This window comes from Python bivittatus, unplaced genomic scaffold (assembly GCF_059951505.1).
Source record: "Python bivittatus isolate LINGU-HERP-01145 unplaced genomic scaffold, Pbiv_v1 ctg000700_np1212, whole genome shotgun sequence".
Classification (NCBI taxonomy): domain Eukaryota; kingdom Metazoa; phylum Chordata; class Lepidosauria; order Squamata; family Pythonidae; genus Python; species Python bivittatus.
This window is the reverse complement of record NW_028277098.1, coordinates 43,121,044-43,141,966: the sequence shown is the minus strand read 5'-3', so window position 1 is coordinate 43,141,966 and position 20,923 is coordinate 43,121,044. Positions and strand designations below refer to the sequence as shown.

The following is a 20,923-nucleotide window of genomic DNA, read 5'->3' as shown; positions in this document are numbered from 1 at the left end:
TAATTTATGAGTTATCCTGTGCCCCAGCTTTCAGGGTAACCTCTGAAAATAGACAGTCATAAAGCATAATACACATGAAGCCCAGTTTACAAAGCAGAAAATGAATATTAAAAGCAACAAATATTTGGAAATATTTTTTCAAATAGTTCAAATTGGGAAAAACTGTTCCAAATTTAAAATATGAAGTTCCCTTCCATAAATTCAACTAGTTCTTGTTGACTAATAGCCTGGCACTAAAACAAAACAAGTTACAACACCTGAAGAAAGAAAAAGATCAAGTATTTGCTGGACAGAGCTTTAAGGGAGGACATTGGACAGTGGAAGAAGGGGTGTCATTCAGAAAACATACCTGATACGTGGGACCTTTAGAGCGTAGCCCCTAATAATGGTCTCAGAACTTTGGATGGAATTACATTCTTCCTTGATGAAATATTATATCCCTTGGACCCTACTGAAACTGTTTTATGGAAAGTATCCTTTTATTATGATGGGTGACTTCTTTTTCACCCCACACTTTTGCTTTTTTCTTCTCCTCCCACTTTATGTTAGACAGCTGCTTATTGATTCTCCTTGGTACCCATATGGAAAGAATGAAGTCTGGTATGAACCTTTGCAGGACACATTTGTATAGTAGAATAAGCTGTTGGTCTCCTAACCCACTGTTGTCCTGACATGGCTGTTCTCATTAACTTGACTGATGCGGTGTTGAATGTCCCTACTCATTTTCTGCAGCTTGTTAATGTTCCTTGAGTCTAGGCTCTAAAAGAAATGGACTGTTTTGGGGCACATAAGTGACTGTGAAATTATTATTTGGAAAATTAAGGGTTGTTTTGTCCATCTGCTATTTTAGCTTCTAGAAGTCAGGCAGTTGCCAAATGAGGAGCTCATTTTATAGATAAGCTTTAACTTCCTTCTTGATGCTCTAAAAATGAAGTGGTTTCCTTTTTCTAGGACTACAGCTAAAACATCAGAAGGATGATTCAGTTGACCCACAATGGTTGTTCATTTTTATGTTCCAAACTCCAGTGAAGAAGCAAACCTATTTGGGATTTTTTTTAGTGATCAAATCATCCAAACTAGATTTGAATCTACATTGCTCAGCTGACGTGCAATTATGGAGAATTACATTTTCTACCTGTTTGTCATATCAATGTATTCCTTGAGTGTCAGTTGATGGAAACATAACTCAGTTATTATGTCCTGCAGCTTTGGCCATGTGAAAAGGATCTAGAAATAGCTTCCCTCAACCCTGAAGTTAATGTATTTTATAGAAATAATATTAAAAATTGTGTATGTGTATCATAATTTTTCTGAGACCGATTTGTTTGGTGCATTTTCCTGGGAGTAAGTTCTGCTTAAGTAAACTATGACTACGGTAACATCCCACACTAACCCATGATTTTTTATACAAACTACAGTTGGCTGGGTTGCATAGTCAATTAAGCCTTAAGAGTTAACACATTGCTGGGTTTATTCAATGTGCTACATAAAAGCAAACAAATTGCATTATGGATAGGCTACCAATTGCACAGGGATAGGCTACCTATAGTACTCTAGATGTTGTTGATAGTACAACTCACAGCATCTCTCAACACTGGCCATTTCCTAAGGATGCTGGGAGTTACTGTATACTTCAGTAATAGTTGGAATGTCAAAGGCTGCCTACCCTGGGTTTGGTGCAACGTATGAATTAGTTGGTGTGAATAAGGGAAATGTTTTGTTTCATTTCTTAATGAGCATGCATTCAGTTGGGATGTACTAGATCCTATTAGAAAGTATTTAATTTTACTATTTTGGGTAAAATTCTTGAGATTGCAGTCATCCTTTGTAATTCACAAATACTTTATTAACACACGTCTGAATTATTTTAATGTAGCCATTTTTCTTGTCTGTTTTTTTGGGATCAATCCAGTTGAGAGTTATATAGTTTTCTTCTATTCTTAAGTAGAAGGAATTTGTTCAAGAGTCTCTCCAAAGCTTCTGTTTTATTTCCTATCAAAACACATTTATTTGGGGAAACAATAGTACCTCTTAATAGGATGGATTTGACCTTTGATGATGATGATGATGATGATGATGATGATGATTTTTTGTGTCTTTTGAGTCAGAAGCTTTCATTGCAAAACACACAGCTTGTTTGCTTTTCACTTCTGAATGTTTAGGATATGGATGGGTAATCTGCTGCTCTGCTAGCATTTTGGACTCCATTTCTTGTAAGCCCCAACCAGCATAGAAGGAAGTCTCTTATTAGGGGAATTACAGTCTGGATCACTTCAGATCTGGTTTAGTCTTTTTTTTTAAATGGCTTATTTCATTGTTGACTTGTGTTCAGTGGGCATCCTCTCTTTTTAAAATATTTAAGGCTAAAGTGGAAGGTGTTCGGCAAAACCTGGAACAGCTCTTATACAGTGATGGCTAATATCTAGGTAAAAGTGCTTTGTTCTATGTCCCATTAATTCAATTTACACTCTGGCTCAAATCATACAGTATGTGTTTTAAATAATCCTTTGGGTTTCATCAGTAGTTCCACTTTTTGTTTAGCTTTATTATCTAAAACATTTTTGTATGCTGCATACTGTTCTTCATCCTTCTTAAGGCCGTACCTAACCCTCACTTGAGGACACATTAAGCCAGGTTTCATGCTCTTCAATGAATATGGAACAAGAGGGGAGCTTTACTCTCCAGTATCAATTGTCTGTGGTGTGTTTAGTGAATGTTGTGAATTAATTCAGGATTTATCAGGATTTTTTAAAAACTATTTATTTATTTGCCAGATTTATATCCCACCTTTTCATTCAGGAGCTCAAGGTGGCATACCTTCCTCATATTTCCCTCCACCCCCATCCCTACAACCCTATAGGGCAGGTTGGGCTATGCAAGCATGATTGACCCAAACTCACCTGGTGAACCCCGTGGTCTCTCTGATTCCAGTCCAACACCTTAACTGCTGTAACAAAATGTGTTGAAATGAAATGTTAAAGCAGGTCCCAACACCACTCTGAAGAACCCTTTTCGTGAAGGTGGGAGGTCCCCATCATTCAGTTCCACACTAGGCAGCTGAAAGTGGGGGGAAAGCCAACACTGGTTAGGAGAGTTTGCATGAAACCTGAGCATCTATGAGTCTTGGCAGATAACTGTTTGAGGGACTGTACATTCCTTTTCATTTACTGAGTAGCAGACATGACTAAATGTATATTTAGCCACATGTGAAACCTTATCTCTATGTCCTAAGCAGTGAACTTGAAAGCTGCTGAAACCTTGGCTTCCAAAGTCTTCCATTTGGGAGAAAGGAAAAATAAATAATATTTATCCATAAGTCTCCTGTCTGTCCAGAGCGGTCTCTTAATCCTTCTATGAACTGTCCAGATGACTTCAGGAATTAGTTTTAAGTGTGTGGGTTTTAGACAGCCATTGGGAACATTTAGAGTCACAGCCTTTTTTTAACAAATGAAGCTTGCCAGTGTATTTGTAAAGTGGTACCTCCCAATCAGATAGATCAATGTTGGCTGGCTGGGGAATTCTGGGAGTTGAAGTCCACTCATCTTAAAGTGGCCAAGTTTGGACAACACTGAGATAGATCAACTACATATTAGAACTACAAGGTGTTTTCTATCAACGGCATTTTGGAAAATTTTATCTTACCTTTTTTTTCCTCCCCATTCCTAGTGTCGGGCAGGTTGTCAACATCAAAGCAAAAGTGAACCGAGCATTTAATTCTAGCATGGAGGTATGTATGCTTCAACACTGTCTTGGATGACTGTTTGCTTTGATTTTTTGAAGCTGTATTTCAGATACAGTGCGCATCTTTTGCTCCATAAGTGTCCAAACTCTTTCCTGCATGCATCTAAATTGTCCTCTTAGAGTTGATTATACACAGGCTGCATCTTCAAGCCAGAAGCAGAAAACTCACCATTGGGCTATGCTGTGCCATTTTTGCAGCTCCAAGGTATTCGTTGATTTGCTGGCACCAAATTGCTGATGTTCAGTGGCTTTTTTATTTGTTTGTTTTTGTTTTGCAGAAATGAGGAATTGGCTACACTGCGTCTATATTTTCTTATAGAAGTACATTTAAATTCCACTTTATTTCTGACAACACTGTTCTATGAGATGATTGTCCCATAGAGAGTGTTTGCTTGCGTGCCATTTCCTTTTTTTCATTTGATTTGATTTGATTTCATTGCATTGCATTGCATTGATTACACTGACCCCCACCCCATCTAAGACAAAAAGATTGTTTGAGGCACTTGTTACTCTATAAGAACACTTGTAAAACCAACACTGTATGAAACAAAAACAGCATTAACAATCACTACTACTAGCAAACAGAAGAATGAAAAAGGAACCCAGATTTGTAAGCCTCAAAACAGCAGTAGAAGAATAACTAAAATAATATAATCATCACCCTTCACCCTCATTGCCAAAAACCTGAGTGAAGAGGATCAAGGAAATGTTTCTTGGGAAGGAGATACCTAACTGGGACAAAGTCATAGAAGAAGTTCAGACTCAGAAACGCTCAATAGTCTGGCAGCTTCATGGGCATCTTTAGAGTTGTAAAGTATTGTCCAAATATATGTATTCCATATCAAGCATCCTGTGAATGGAAAAAAAAGTTTTGCCAGAAAGTAGATCAGACTTGTCCATTTTTGCTTGGTGTGTGACCGCACTGTAGTTTAAATACAGTTTCTGTATTTCTAATCCCATAGCCAATTGTTGAGATTCATTTAGTGGCATTGTATCTAATCAAAATTGGCTTTTGGGATTTGCTTCAGTGAGTCCTGGAGTATAATCAAAATCAGTAGGTTAGTACTTTGTGGAATACTTAAGAAACAGTAATATAACAAATACAGACACTCTGCTTGCCCAAGTGGATTAGAAGATTTGAGGCTTTCAAAAATGGTGTCCACATTTTGGTAGGAAATAGTTTCTATTTGCCCTTTTCAGGTTGAATAGGGCACCCAAGCACACACACACAGACACAAGGCTCAATGTGTTGGCTCTGCCTCCAGTGTCTTTTCTGGCTCTCTCTGAACAGAGAGACTGGAAGGAGACTTTAGCTTATTTATTTATTTTATTTATTAAATTTGTATGCATTTGCTTGAGGGCAAATACAGATTACCATGCAAACAAACTGTGTTCTGAATAATGCCAGTAGAAGCCCCTCTGCAGAATCATTCTGTGTTAGGATTGGAAGGGAGCTTGGAGATCATCTTGTCCAACCCCCTGCTAGTGCAGGTATCTACTCCTAAAGCACTGCTTATCAGGAACACTGGAGCTGGCCAGAACATTTTTTCTTACTTGTGTTCATATCATCTGTAAAAGTCCAGTGTCCTACATGTGACATAGTTTTTGAGTTGTGATAGTACAGGTAGTCCTTGACTTATGACCATTCGTTTAATGATCTAGGTTACAATAGTGCTGAAAAAAGTTACGACCAGTCCTCGCAGCTTCCCTGCAGTCATATGATCAAAATTCAGGTGCTTGGCAATCAGTGTGTATTTATGATAGTTGCAGCATCCTGGGGTCACATGATCACCATTTGTGACCTTCCCAGGTGGCTTCCAACAAGCAAAGTCAATGGGGGAAGTCGGATTTACTTAATGATTGCAGCAAAAGAGGTCATAAAATTGGGTGCGACTCACTTAATAATTGGATTGCTTAGTGATGGAAGTTTTGGTCCCAGTTGTGGTCATAAGTTGACGACTACCTGTATCCTCCATATGGGCTAGAACTTTAAGAATGTTCTTTGATAAAGTGTAAAACAGAAAAGCAACATTTCCCTGGATGCCAAAGATTGTGCTTTGCAGGGTATAGAACATGCATAGCCCTCCCTTAATGTTAATTTTTCTTTTAATTTTGATTGCTTTTTTGTAATAATACACAAGTGTCTATGCAGGCCCAAGGGGGCATAATGATTTCCACTCCTTTTATTTGTAATTTGGCTTCCTTTGTTAGCAAAGGGAAGAGTTTGATCTAAGGGATGTCAGTTTTTGTTTTGTTTTGTTTTGTTTTGCTGCCTCAGGGAACAAACTTTTGTGATTCATTTGCTTAAAAAAGTGATAGTGTATAGAACACAGTTATTGCACTGCCTGTTCTCCTTTAAATATTCAGAAGTATGAATTGCCAAAGCAGGATGAAAAACACAGTGCAAAACGCTGGAACAAAACACAGAGCTATTGCACAATGCAATTCCTTCAGGTGCTACAAAGTAGTCCTTTGAGGAAGGGGAATGTACCGTTTCTTTTTGATGGATGGATGGATGGATGGATGGATGGATGGATGGATGGATGGAGGAAAGGTAATAGATGAAGTTTTTTTTGTTGTTTTTTTAAGAATCAGCCTCTCTCATAGAGGGTTTTCCTCCTTTCTCCTGGTGATTGTTTTCAGGTTGGTGTGCAGGTCAGCAATGAGGATCTCTGCAATGGTGAGCAATGGAGTGTGTGCAAGGCATATGCAACTTTTGTCGCTCAAGGCAAACCAACCGCCAAGGTAGGCATAGAACCAAGGAAGTATTTAATTCCCCTCTCCGCTTTCTTTTCTCTCTCTCTTTTTTTTCTTTGGGAGAAAGTACAGAGACGTCAATCATCTAGCTATTCATTGTGATCCTTAACATCTATTTAGCAGAAATAACATTCGTTTTTATTCTTTCAGGGGTTTTTCACGATATTTGTTTTCATTTTATTTATTTACTCGGTTCATACAGTCACCCACTCACTCAGGACTATGGACAACTATCAAGGCTTAAAAGAGTTAACAATATTGAAAAAGGAAAATGGTAAAGCGATAAAACCTAATAACATAAAACATTGCACCAGAGACCAGACCAAACCCATGACTCAGACAGCAGGCTCATCAGACTTCCTGGCTCTGTTCCTGGGCAAAGAACCAGGTCTTCAGGGCCTTCTTAAAGCCCTGATTTATTTGCAACATCGCTGCTGTGATGCAGTGGGTATAAACTCATACATGGTTTATAAGCTCTTCAAGTAAAAAAAAAATAAAATTAAACATACCCTCAGATCAAGTTTACTACTGGTGACTCCATGGACCCAGACATACAGTTCTCTTGGCTGTATACCAGAATACTTCACTGACTTCTCCCAAGAGGCTTTTTGATTTTCCAGCCTAGCTTATCTCCCTGAGGTCTCCCATCCATTTGTTAATCAGGTCTGATCCTGCTCACTTTTTTGAGATCAGCTAAGGTGAGCTTGGTGCTTTGTTTATGTATTTCTGAAAAGAGTTCTGCAATACTAAAAGAGGATGCTGTGGCTCATTTATTTTCCAAAAATATAGGTTGGTGCAGAGTGACAAACATATTGGTAATGTGAGTTGATTGATGATGTGATACAAAATGAAATGTGATACAAAATTATACCAAGATTGCAACTGCTTGCATCTTTATGAAGGAGGAAGTCTGGCCATGGTGAGAATTCAGAATAAGTGCGTATAAGGTTACAGTGAAAACAGTAGAGCTGTACACAAATAGCTTCTTGAAATTCTGTCCTATTTTTCTGGAGAGTGCAACTGGGGCAAGCCATGTTCATCCAATTTCTCAAGTGGTAGAAAAATTCTGAAGCTTGGGGGAGAGGGAGACACATCACTATTTTTTCTTCAGAATTTACTGTGGGAGGTAGTAAGCTGCACCAGTTGTCATTCTCCACAGTGAGTGCCCCGTTCTAGGCCATTGCAGGCATTGTGAGGGCAGATTGCTGGCTTCATTTATCTGTTGGAGATAAACCTGAAACACATAGCATGCATAATATTTGGGTCTTATGGGGAGGTCAGTTCATGATTATTTATGTCAGTGGCTTTGTCTGCTATGCAGGTTTACCTATATAGAACAAGTTACTTTCAGACATAGAATATGTATGGACAATTATATTAAAATATGGTCATCCTTTATTGAAACTGTTTTTTATTGCATGAGAAGCCTATGCAGGTAATCCTCATGTAACAACAGTAATTGGGACCAGAATTTCCATCAGTAAGCGATATGGTTGTGAAGTGTGACATCATGTGACCACGCTGCTTAGTGACGACAGTTCCAGCACTTCCGTTTAGCAAATCCTGTGACATTGTTAAGCATGATGTCACACGATCGCCATTTGTGATCTCCTGCCAGCTTCCCTATTGATTTTGCTTGTGGGAAGCTGGCAGTCAAGATCACAAATGGTGATCACGTGACTGCGGGACACTGTGATGTTGTAATTGCGAGCTGGTCTCTGAGCTCCCAGATCATGATCACATGATTGTGGGGATGCTGTGATGGCCAAACTCTGAGGACCAGTTGTAAGTACCACTCATTCAGCAGTGTAAGTTTGAACTGTCGCTGATTGAGTGGTCATTACGTGAGGACCACCTCTGTGTGTGTATATACATATATTGCTGTTGATGCATTGGTTTTTCCCCCCCCCCCTTTTTAGTAAATAAAGGCAAAAACATCCCTTTTGGAACTAAACTAAACAGAATCAGCATTGATGACTCTGCATCAAGTTGGAGAACAGTACCAAGTAGGGTTCCACTGAGATCTGTTTTGGGGCCAGTATTATTCAACATTTTTTTTTATTAATGATTTGGATGATGGGATTGATGGGCTGCTTATGAAATTTGTGGATGATATAACATTGGAATGATTGGCCAGTACCTAGGACCACAAAATAAGATTGCAGTCTAATCTGGACAGGCTGGAAGACTGAGAGGAACAATTTGTCCTTTAAGGTATTATATTTAGGGAGAGAAAATGTAGGACTCACATGCAAGAAGGGGGATCCATGGTTTGGAAACATTGCATCTGAGAAGGACTTTGGTGTGGTCATTGAAAGTTGAAGATGAATCAGCACTGTGAGACAGCTGCTAGAAAGGCTAACACAGTACTGGGAGAATCAAATGCATTAGAGTATCAAAGAAATGTGAAATCAGTATTCCTCTCTGCTTGGCATTGGTGAGACTACACCTGGAGTACAGCATAGGATTCTGGGCACCATGTTTCCAGAAAGATATTTACAGAATAGAGAAGGTTCAGGAGTGGGTCCTACAGAGTGTGTATATTTTTAAGGGGGCATACCTTGGACCTTGAAAAAAATCTAAGCTGAGCTAGACCTGTTTACTACTTCATTGGAGGCCACCAGGAAACCCTAGGGCTATAGATTAGACCAGGAAGTTGGAAAAAAAAAAGATTCCAAATAAAGCAATGGCAACCCACTTACAAATTTTAGGTAAAAATGACATGGACATGTCCATATAGTCTTCTGGTGTCAAGCTGGACTCAAATCTTTGCCCAGCTTAGATGGAAGTACCTACCCAAACGTGGTTGAGCTTGAAAGGTTAAATATGGTTAATACTTGGATGAAGATCATTAGGAATCCTAGGGAGGCTAAGGCTATACTTGGAAAGCAAAAAGAGTTCCAGAAGGGATTGGCAGATTACTTTTGTAATTTTACAAGGAAAACTACATGGATGTGCCATGAAGTGACCACAAATTGGGCATGACTCAAAAGATATTTGCTTTACTTCACCTAGGATCACTTACAAACAGTGATGATGCTTGAATTATAAAAGGGTCCTGGTTATATAAACTTGATTTGTGAATTTAAAATACATTGGCAGACCATGGGGAGACATACAAAGTAGACCTCTCAAGATTTAAGTAAGCCATATCTCTTCTACAAGGGCAGATTTTTCTGTCCACAAATTGCTTGGATGTGTTTCTGTCATCCCATCATTATTAATGTGTACTTTCATATGCAGCCAAATCAATAATTCTTTTTGAACTTGCATTAAGTAATATATCTGGGCATACCAAAGCCAAACTACATATTATGTTAGCAGCAAGTTTTAATATTGTGCTCAGGACAGGGCATGTCCTTTTCTTAACAAAAAGCAGTTGTACAGAAAGAGGATTTAATCTTTCCAGGTATTTACCTGCTAAGATATCCCTCCATCCCACAAAGATGATTCTTGAAAATTATTTCCAGCCTTCTACTCCATTTAAGAGAATAGAATATTTATTAGGACTATGCATTGATCCAGATTTGAAGATAGAAAGGTGATTTCAAACATTTGTGAATACAAATATCACCTGTAGCTTTTTCTGGGCTCATACAGTGGGACCTGTGTGATCCCAGAAAACGACACAGTTGATTTAAGTACGTACTGCTGACCAGTGTTAGGTGCCTACCCATGCATGTTTCAAATCACATATTCCATTTTGAATCCATATCACTGATCACTGCCTAGCTCTAGAATTCTCTGTATCTCATTAAGTTTTTGCAGATGGGGAGTTTCTGGTGTGGAATTATGGTGGCCTGATGTCTCCAAAGGAGCGGAGAGATGCCACAGTCAAGAACATCAGCTGGTAGGCAGATTCTGGCCAGCATAATCTCCCTGGATCAAAGGGAGATTTTGAGATAACCCACTTGCACTCCGGACAGCTGCTGTCCATGGGTAAACTGCAGAAACAGAAGTTTTTGCAGTCAGCTTTGGGGTTGAGCAGCCAGGAGTCCCGGGATTCCATCTATACACATAGTTATAACAGTGTAGCCTATATGGCTGCCAGCCTAATTTCTTAATCACTTTAGGGAATAATTAATCTACAGATAAAGAGAGATTTCCTTTGTGGCAAAGATACGATTCCTTGGGATGAGTAAAACCTTCTTTCAGGATTACAAAAAGAGAGAGAGACTTTATGGATTTAAGAATTTTTTTTCAAAAAGCTTAACAAAAAGAAGATTTAAGGAAGTTTTAAAATGGATAAAGGGGACAGTCATTTTTCTATTTTTCATTTTTATTATTTTTACTTTTGGTGAAAGTGCTTTGATATAAATTTACACTAAGCCAGTTAAAGAGACCAGACCTTCGTGGGAATGTTTTTTGTTTAATGTGAAAGAGTGCATCTAATTGGTGGACTCTGCATAACAAAAGATAAGGTAATAAACTGGATTGTGATGTTTCATTGCCATGGTGATGTGATGTGTGTGTTGTGGCTTGAAGTTATGGAGTTCAAAAGTGTTAAAGCCACAGAAAGATAGAAAGGGAAAAAAAGGGAGGCTTGCCTTTTCCTTTTGCTTGCTCAAGATATGTTCACTTTTGGATTATAATATACAATGACAACTTCTAGAATAATGACAATAGAGGGCAGGAGGGGATCGCTAGAGTAGCCTACAGAGAAGACAATTACACCAGATTTGCTTCACAAATTATTTGAACAAATTGGCAATAAGATAGAAGCTTTTGAAAAAAGAATGGATGAAAGGCTTGCAAAGATGAAAGAGGAGGTGAAAGAAGTAAAAAAGATGGGAAATTCTACAAAGCAAGTATCTGGAGAAGTAAAACAAATCAATGATAAGGTGGAAATTTTAGAGAATAAGACAGAAGTTATAGATAGAGAGTTGGAAAGAGAATGTGATAATCTGGCTTTATTGGAACTGAGAGAGAAAGAATTTTGTTTGAGATTTAGAGCTGTTCCAGAGGTTTCAGATGAAGATATTAGAGAACGGATTATTAAAGTCTTGGCAAATTTTTGGGATTGGGAAAAGGAAGATATGGAGACAGACATTGATAAAATTTATAGAATAAATTCAAGATTTGCTAGAACAAGAAATGTCCCAAGGGATAGTTTGGTGCACTTTGTTAGAAAGAAGACAAGGGATTAAGTTCTACAGCAGCATTTTAATACTAGATTGAAAATGGATAATACAGATATAACTGTTTTGAAAGTGATTCCTAGTAGAATTTTATATAAGAGAAAAGAATGTCTTCTTGGCTGAAAAATTAAAACAGAAAAAGATCCCATTTTGATGGGATAAATTGGAAGATGTGATTTTTACTTTTAAACAGCAGAGATTTAGATTGAAAAAGCAAGAGAATTTTTAGAAAACTTTAAAGGAGAATTGGAGGAGATGCAAATGGACCTTTCAGAGGAAACTACACAAAAATCACAACAGATGCAACAGGAACTGGAAAAAGGTGATACTGAATTAGGTGCTACAGGTATTGACTTTTTAAAATTTTTGGCCTGATTATGGATTACAAATGTTGAACATGGAATATAAATGGAGCAGATGCTCCTCAAAAGAGAAAAAAAAGGTCATTATTCGAAAAAATTAAAACAAGACATTATTTGCCTACAAGAGATTTATATTAGGGAAAAAAACCAAAATATTTGACTTACAAAACTTTGGGAGAAGAATTTATTTCAGCAGATATTAAAAAGGAAAATGGAGTTGTTTTGTATATCAACCTCCAACTAAAACCAAAACTCGTATTGACTAATGAGCATGGCAGATTTGTTGGAGTAGAAGTTAGTTTATAAGGGGTTGAGACTATGGTATTGGGAATCCATGCCCCAAATGAAAATAAAGTGATGTTTTACAAACAACGTATAGACAGACTAATAGAATTTTCTTAAGAAAGTTGGTGTTTGATGTGGGATTGGCATAGAGTGATCTCCCCACAACTAGACAGAACTTCTGAGAAAAATCTTAAAATTACTCAAGGTAAATTACCAAAAGCCTTTTTGATTTGATGGATAATTTAGGGTTGGTTGATATATGGAGACAAAAAAATGGTAGTTCAAGAGAGTTTACTTATTTTTCAGAAAGACAGATCTTTTTCAAAAATAGATAGGATTTGGATTTCAAGAGACTTAGCTACTAAAGTTTCTAAAATAGAGATTTTACCAAAGATCTTTTCAGACCATAATCCTGTGAGTTTGGTTTATAAAAGAAAATATAGCTCTTTTAGATGGAGATTAAATGAAGCATTGTTACAGAAAGAAGCGATTGTTGAGGACTGTAAAAAAAAATTAAGATTTTAAAAAATTAATTTAAATAAAGATACTAATTTCAAAATGGTTTGGGATGCAAGTAAAGCCTCTATTAGAGGTTATCCGATACAACACAATCCTGAACTTAAGAAGAGGCAAGAGAAAACACAAAATATTTTGGATGAGATAAGAAGAAGAATTAAAGAACTCTCCAGGGAATAAAAGTATCTCTTAACAAATTGAGATTTTACAGCAACAGCTATCCATGTTAACAATAAGAGAAATGGAAATAAAATTGAATTATGCAAAACAAATTTTGAATTTGCAAACAAACCAGGGGAATGGTTGGCATATAAATTGCGAGAAGAAAGAGAAAAGAAAATGATACTGGAATTACAAGAGGAAGATACTATATTAATGGACAATGTGGCTACACAATATTGTATCAATATTATTCTAATTTGTATAAAGGACATGATATTCCATTAGAGAAAATAGATGAATATCTTAGAAAACAAAATTTACTGAGAATTACAGAAGGACAAAGACAAATTATGAATGGACCTATAACAATAAGGGAAGTTTTAGAAACTATTAAAAACAGTAAACCAGGAAAGTTGCTTGGAGCAGATGACTCTCAGGTCTGTATTATAAGTGCTTTGAAGATGAACTTTTACAATCTTTAGAAAACATGTCTTCTAAAGATTGTAAAGTTTCCCTATTTTACAGGGAGGAAAGATGCCAGAGACTTGGAAAGAGGCAAATATAACATTAATACCTAAAGAGGGACAAGATTTGACTTCAGTAAGAAACTACAGACCAATATCATTATTTGAATATTGATTATAAGTTGTTTACAACGATTCTAGCTGAAAGACTGAAAATAATTTTGCAAGAATTTATTCATGAGGATCAATGTGGGTTTTTACCCAAAAGACAGTTGAAGGATAATGTTAGAATTGTGTTGGATATTTTGGAATATTTGGAACAACATAATGAAAACAAGCTGCATTGATCTTTTTAGATGCAGAGAAGGCTTTTGACAATTTGAACTGGACTTTTCTGTTTAAACTTTTGGAAGATACGAATTTTGGAGAGAATTTTATAAAATGGGTGAAATCAATTTATACTTTGCAGACAGCACAAATAATTGTTAATGGAGATTTAAGCAAAACATGTCTTGTTCCTTTCTGTATCTCACAAGCTGTCCTGTCTTCTTTTATTTTAGTTCTTGAAATATTGAATAGAGACATAAGACAAGAGGATTGTGGGCATTAAGATTTAAAAAGAGACATATAATTTAAGACTTTTGCAGAGGATTTGGTGTTAGTTCCGGAAGACCCTTATTTATTAATGAGTAAATTAAAAGAATTTGATGTATTAGCAGGTTTCAGGAATAATAAACAGAAGACAAAGATGTTAATAAAAATATGAAAATACAAGATCAGATAGAATTGATGAATAAAACAGGTTTAAGATTGAGAAGAAGGTAAAATGTTTGGGTATCACTATGAAAAATATGAACCGTATGTTATTTCAAAATAATTATGTTAAGATATGGAATTAAATTTAAAAAGATATGTTAAGTGTCATTGTTGGAGAATCTCTTTGATTAAGATTAATGTTTTACCTAGAATGTTATATTTGTTTCAGACAATACCTGTTTTGACAACTGATGTACCATTTAAACAATTGCAGAAAGATATATTGAAATTTGTATGGCGGGGGAAAAAACATGAGTTAAATATAAGGTATTACAAGATACAAAGGAAAGAGGAGGATTGGGTCTATGAGATGTGAAATTATACTTTGCTGCCTGCTGTTTAGTTTGGATGAAAGAGTGGATGTTGCTGAGAAATAGAAGGCTATTGGAGTTAGAAGGACATGATCTGAGATTTGGGTGGCATGGATAAAGCTAAGGTTAATGTAGATTTTAAAAATCATTATGTTAGATGTGCCATTTTGAGAATATGGAATAAATACAAATATGGAATATGGAATAAATACAAATCAGGTTGTGCCCGAAAACACGGTTGTGGCTCTCAGCATAAGAAGCATTTTATAGATGAAAAATGTTAAGTAAACATAAATGGTTAACTTATTGTGATATACTAGAATTTTCTCAAGGGGAATGTAAAATAAAATCAAGAGAAGATTTGATAACAGAAGGATATACTTGTCAATAGTTTTCCTATGTACAACTATTAGAAAGGTTTAAAGTGGATAAAAGATTTTATGAACAAGACTGAGTTTGAAATAGAATTATGTACAAATGATTAATGTGTTATTTGTAAAATGTATAAACATTTGTTGAAATCTGAGGCAGAAGAAGAACAAGTAAAAGAATATATGATAAAATAGGCTAACAGTTTGGTTACAATATACAAATGGATCACTTGGTAAATATATGGTTGAAAGGATTGAAATGTACATTGTTCTAGTCTTAAAGAGAATTTTTATAAAATGATGTACCGTTGGTATATGACACCAGAAAAATTGTCTTTGAATTTATGCTGGAAATGTGAACAACAGGAAGGGGCATTTTATCATGTTTGGTGGATGTGTAAAACCAAAAAATTTTGGACACAAATACATACACTAATTCAGAAGATTTTAAAGAATAAAGTACAATTGAAACCAGAGACTTTTCTTTTGGGACTAATGGGACAGACAGCTAGAAAAAGGTCATGGAACTTTGTTTTTATATATGACAACTGCAGCGAGATTATTGTATCCTCAAAAGTGGAATGGTTCGCCACTACCCACAATAGACCAATGGTTGGTGAAGATGATGGAACTTGTAGAGATGGCAAAATTGACTTCCTGGATTAGAGAAAAGACAATTTACATTTACGGCTGACTGGAAACCCCTTACAAACTTTTTGCATGAAACAAAAAAAAATGTACTTATGATTTGTGGTTTTGATGACTAGAAAAAAAATAAATAATAGAAAAAAGTGAGTTTTTTGTAACCATAGAGTAAGAGATAACTTTGTCATCTTACTTGTATTTGCTGCAAAGAAAATTGGAAGCTGCTTCTTTTTATATCTTTTTATCTTCTTTTCCTGCACCTTTGTCTTCTTTTTTCTTTCTTTTCCATTTTTTTCTCTTTATATTAGTTTTTGTTAGTTTTTACTTCTCTTTAACACTTAATTATACACACACAAATGCGCGCGCGCACACACACACATACTTTTGCAGATGGGGAGAAATCAAACTACAGAACCAATCTGGGTGAAAGCCAAAGAATGTGGTTGGGGACGTGCATTGAATGGCTATGTGTGTAAGCTCTGAAATTCTAAGCTCAACAAATCTGCAAGGCAGTTATTTGCCTACTTGAATTAGCATAAATATGAGGCAAATTTGGACTGTGATACTTAAGACAAGCAAATGGTCTAGAGTAAAGGCATGTTACATATTCTCTTTCCTTTCTCTTAGATAAAGTTAAAGCCCCTGGATCCTCAAACAGAAGAGGAGAAAACTGAATATAGCATTGCTGCTGAACGTCGTCGTATGCGACTGGCCCACACGGATATAATGAAAGACCTGCTTACTAAGAGCCCTGTGCAGGCTGGTAGAGTATCCCCTGGTCATCTTTCTGGTGCTTTGGCTGCATGGCACTGGTTACCTTGGCTTGGCTTGATTTTACTTTATCTCTAACATTTTAAAACACTTTTCATTGCCATGAACAAATCCCTGAGAGGGGAGCCAATCCAGTCAATATTTGAATTGTCAAATTCCAGAAATAAAACTGGGCAATTGAAAATGCTGAAAGATGAGCTTATCACTGCTGGACATTTGGAAAGCATGACGTTCACTGATAATTGAGGAGCACTCACAGTCACATGGGGAATTCACTGTTTATGTAGGTTCATTGCAGTATATTAAACTAATCTTTGTTGGATATTCCTAGTTTGTACAGGTGGTAATTATATTTAACCAGTTTGGTGCAGTGGTTAAGGAGACCATGAGTTCTAGTCCCTCCTTAGGCACAAAATCAGCTGGGTGACCTTGGGCCAGTCACTCTTTCTCAGCCCTAGGAAGCAGGCAATGGCAAACCACTTCTGAAAAACCCTACCAAGAAAACTGTAGGGATTTGTCCAGGCAGTCACCAGGAGTCAACATTGACTCAAAGGCACCAATAAATAAATACATAACTAAATAAAATTGTATTTATTCCTCATCCTTTGAAAATAGCACTGCTTCTACCATCATTTGGTGCTTGAAACTCTGGACTCACAAGAAAGGGCAGATACCTCATTGCAAAACACATGTGTTTTTACAAAATGCATGCTTGTATGGCTAATAGAGCTCGCTACCAGCTGTTTTTCAAGTTACGATGTATACATGATGTGCATTCAGTTTTCCCGTGATAGTAATTACAGGGAACTGTGTGTATATGTTTGTATCTAGAAAAAAGAATACACTTGAATTGTACTGCAGAGATAATCTTTGACCTTATTGCCTCTTGTTTGTCTGAAAGAGCATCATTTCAGAAACTGGTCACAGTTATAATAGAGAGGATGTGCCTGGAATCCATTCACTGATCTTGACAATCTATTTCAGGAAGGTGAACAATGGTGCCAATAGCTCTGTTAGATGCCTTGTATCAACTGAGCTGCAGAGCTGATCTTAATTGCCAGTAACTTTCATTCATGAAGGTACAAGAAACTATTAGTTCTATTAATTCCACTTATGGTGCTATGAGAGTTGGAACTAATGGAACACGTAGAATCATAAGGTGCAACACTAAACAGAAATAAGCAGAGGTGACTTCTAGCTTATCCAGTGTCTGAAAGAAATTGACCAGACTGTTGCCATGCAAGAGAAGCTGCTTGAGAAGCATGCTATAGAAGAAGCAATAGTCACAGCTCCCTTTATGTTTTTGGTACTTTCTTGCTTGTTGCTTGCTTCATTTAGGTCACATACGTGCAGTTTGAAGCAACATGGAGCCTCAGAATCCCACCACAAGTTGAATCCAGATTGTAATTTAAACATGAGAATAGAAGGATACGATTAAGTACAGTCACATGCAAAAGTTTAGGTATCTCTAGTCCAATTGTATGTGTCAGTGACTCCTTAAGTGAATAGAACGTGCACAACCTCTAAGTTGGATGCTTTAGATACTACTGACTGCTTGCTATGTATGACAAAGCAGTTTCTTTCTTCCCTTCTGCCGGGCAACCGCTTGCATAAAATTGGGGATGGAGGAAGAGACCTAGGCATTATTTCAAGTGCTGCCTAGTAGTTTAATCATGAGAAGGTTGTCCCCCTCCAGATACACCTCTGACAGAACATATCTTTTTCTCCTAACAGTTCTTGAAAACAGAGAATGCAATGTAACAGTACCTGCTGAAAAGACCAGAGTGGAAAGCGTGGAACTCATTTTACCCCCACATGCCAACCATCAGGGAAACACCTTTGGTGGGCAGATCATGGCATGGATGGAAAATGTGGCTACAATAGCTGCAAGGTGGTGTGCTTGTATCTTTTTGGGATAAAAATAGAATGATGGTGGTTGCTTAAAATCTTAACTCTGGCTTTATATGTATATAAACAGGTATATTTAAACGGATGAATTTAACACTGTGAGGCCTGCTTTTTTCACTGAAGGACTCTTGTTCCATCATACTTCGATGATAAAGACTATTTTGTATGGCACAGTTTCAGAACTATTATTCAGGAAGTATGGGGCACATTGCCTTCTGGAACTTGTTATTTTTAATATTAGGAACACAAATGCATGTGAAACTCAACAGTGAACAAGGAATTGTCAAGCACACTGTTTTCAGATTAATAAACCTTTTCATAGTAAAGTTGTAGAATAAGCTTGTCTACATGTACTCTAGATGTTTCTAGTATAAAGCAAACAAGTGCAACTGGAGCCACTAATGTCAGCAGAAGGAATATTAGGTTCTTCTGGTGTAGAACAATGTTGAGTTTACCTAACCACTGGGCTCCTTCCAGCTCTCTGAAAATTGGAGACAACTGATAGGAAATGAGTATTCCAGCCTTTACCTTTCTACCCTATTCCAGCTTTCCTTCTACCCTAGGTAGAAATATGCTTAATGTATATTTAAGTCCACTGAAATTTGATAGTTATACCATTGACAGCAATGTGGAAACATAGTACATAACCTATATCAGTTTTTGCTAGGCTTGATGTCCTGCTGACTGCCAGGTGGTAGTGAATGTGTAAACAGGAATGAGAGAGGCAGCGCAGGGCTTAAGAAGGGAGATGGAGCTAATCTGGAGGGGATTAGGCTCTTCTGATCCCAGAGAGGCCCACGTGCCATCAGAGAAATTGGGACAGATTTCAGGGTTATGTCACATAGCTCTTCTTTGGACATATTCTCTGTCCACTACAGTCTGATGGTTGAGATAATAAATGGTATCATTGCATTCTTAGACTCCGAATTATATTGTAACAATTTCCTAAAATCATTAGGTAGTATTAGGATAATTTTTCTCAATTTCCAGGTCTGCTAGGAGGCATGGAACTAGGGGAAAAGTATGGGACCTAAATCAATTCTTGATTACCCACTTAATTTGTTTTTCTTGTAGATTCCTTATCTGGGTTTCCTGATCCTATATATCTTCTGTATTTGTTTCAGTAGTAATGGGGGGGGGGGCTTCCCCCTAACTGGATCAAACAAGAATTGGGAGGGAGTGTATATTTGGGTGTAATTTGTAAACGAGCCTGCAGTCATGAAGGGAATTCAGTGCCCAACCACTGGAAAAAAAGGTAAGCAAGAGAAGATGAGCATCTGTGCAAGTTTGAAAAATGGATGATGACATGGTCCAGTTGCGTGAGCTGTATTAGCAGCTGGTCTACTTACTCTACATCAGGGGTCCTCAAACTTTTTAAACGGGGCCAGTTCACGGTCCCTCAGAATGTTGGGGGGCCGGACTATAGTTTGAAAAAAACATGAACAAATTCCTATGCGCACAGAGGATCCCTCCCGCGAAGTATGAGGAGAGGAGGAGAGCCGCCGGACCTGGCATACCTGTCATGTAGAATAGTCCGGCTCTGCGATCTCCCTCCTTGTGCATTGCCTGCAGCTCCCGACACAGCCCCGACACTTCTGCTTCTGACAGACAGCAGCGGCAGCCAATCAGGAGGGCAGGCTGGATAAATGACCCTGGCGGGCCGTATCTGGCCCGTGGGCCGAACTTTGAGAACCCCTGGTCTTAAGTTTTGGAACTCAATATTTTTAAAATGTTAAATCCTTTCTAAGGTTTTCAGTTATAATTCCTTATACCATAGAAATAAATTCACATTTAAGGTCACATTTGAAACTATGCATTACCTTAGGTTTAGCTGCAGTTGATCTGGCTTAATGGTTCAGCATTTTCCCCTACGCTTGATTTACATTTAACTATGGAGGTAACAATACTGCCTTGTTACCGCCTTTGTTAAAGCTAAACTTCTAGCATACTCTAACCCTAGTTTAACTTGAATTTATCTGTGTGGTTTTTATATCCCCATCTTTTGTTTGGTACATAACCAGGCAACTGGAATTGTAGCTCCTGTCTGCTCTACTCTATTTCTGCAATTTCTGTGAAGGCAAGAGGTTAATTTCCAAAGATAATAGTAATTCATCTTTATGATTTGGCTATCAAATTTTCCTTAGTTATTATCAAATCAAGGCAGAGATCTTTTTAAAGTGTGGCCCTGCTAGCTAGAGATTCATCGGAGTTTCATTGGGACAAAAAGAAACAGCCCCTCTCAAGAGATGTTGATTTTTCTACTCCCAAAGCTAAATTCTGTCCTCTTCATGAAGAAAAATAGAAGTTACCACAGCCTGGCTGCTATAGAAATTCATCTCCCTTCCATACTGCCTCATCTGGTAGCATACATTCTTCTTCACTCCCTTTTTCCTGGAAGTGTGTCTGTTTGAAGCTTTGAATGCTGCCAGATTGTCCTTCATTTATATTACAGACAAGCTAGCTGTTTTCCTTTAGATGGCACTGTGTCTCCATTAATTCTCGGGATTTGGATGATCAGTGTGTGGAAAAGAAGGAAAATTGAAAGTTCAATCTGTGCTTTGCTACTTTCCCATGTTCTCTCATTGCTGGGGCACCTGGGGCCCTCTTGAACTGGCAAATAGCCTTCCTATCAACAGGCTAGTGGAAATCCAGCTTGGGCATGGTTTGACACTTGTA

General features: G+C 37.4%; 1 protein-coding gene across 2 annotated transcripts in view; it reads left to right on the top strand.

Annotated features, from left to right (window-relative positions):
• Positions 1 to 20,923, top strand: part of ACOT11 (acyl-CoA thioesterase 11) — a 79,455-nt gene that overhangs the window by 40,277 nt on the left and 18,255 nt on the right. For both annotated transcript variants that reach the window (XM_007423902.3, XM_088154210.1), the window contains exons 4-7: positions 3,667 to 3,727; positions 6,385 to 6,486; positions 16,196 to 16,331; positions 18,074 to 18,230. In XM_007423902.3, the coding sequence (XP_007423964.1) occupies positions 3,667 to 3,727; positions 6,385 to 6,486; positions 16,196 to 16,331; positions 18,074 to 18,230 (456 nt within the window). The remainder of the gene's footprint in view (positions 1 to 3,666; positions 3,728 to 6,384; positions 6,487 to 16,195; positions 16,332 to 18,073; positions 18,231 to 20,923) is intronic.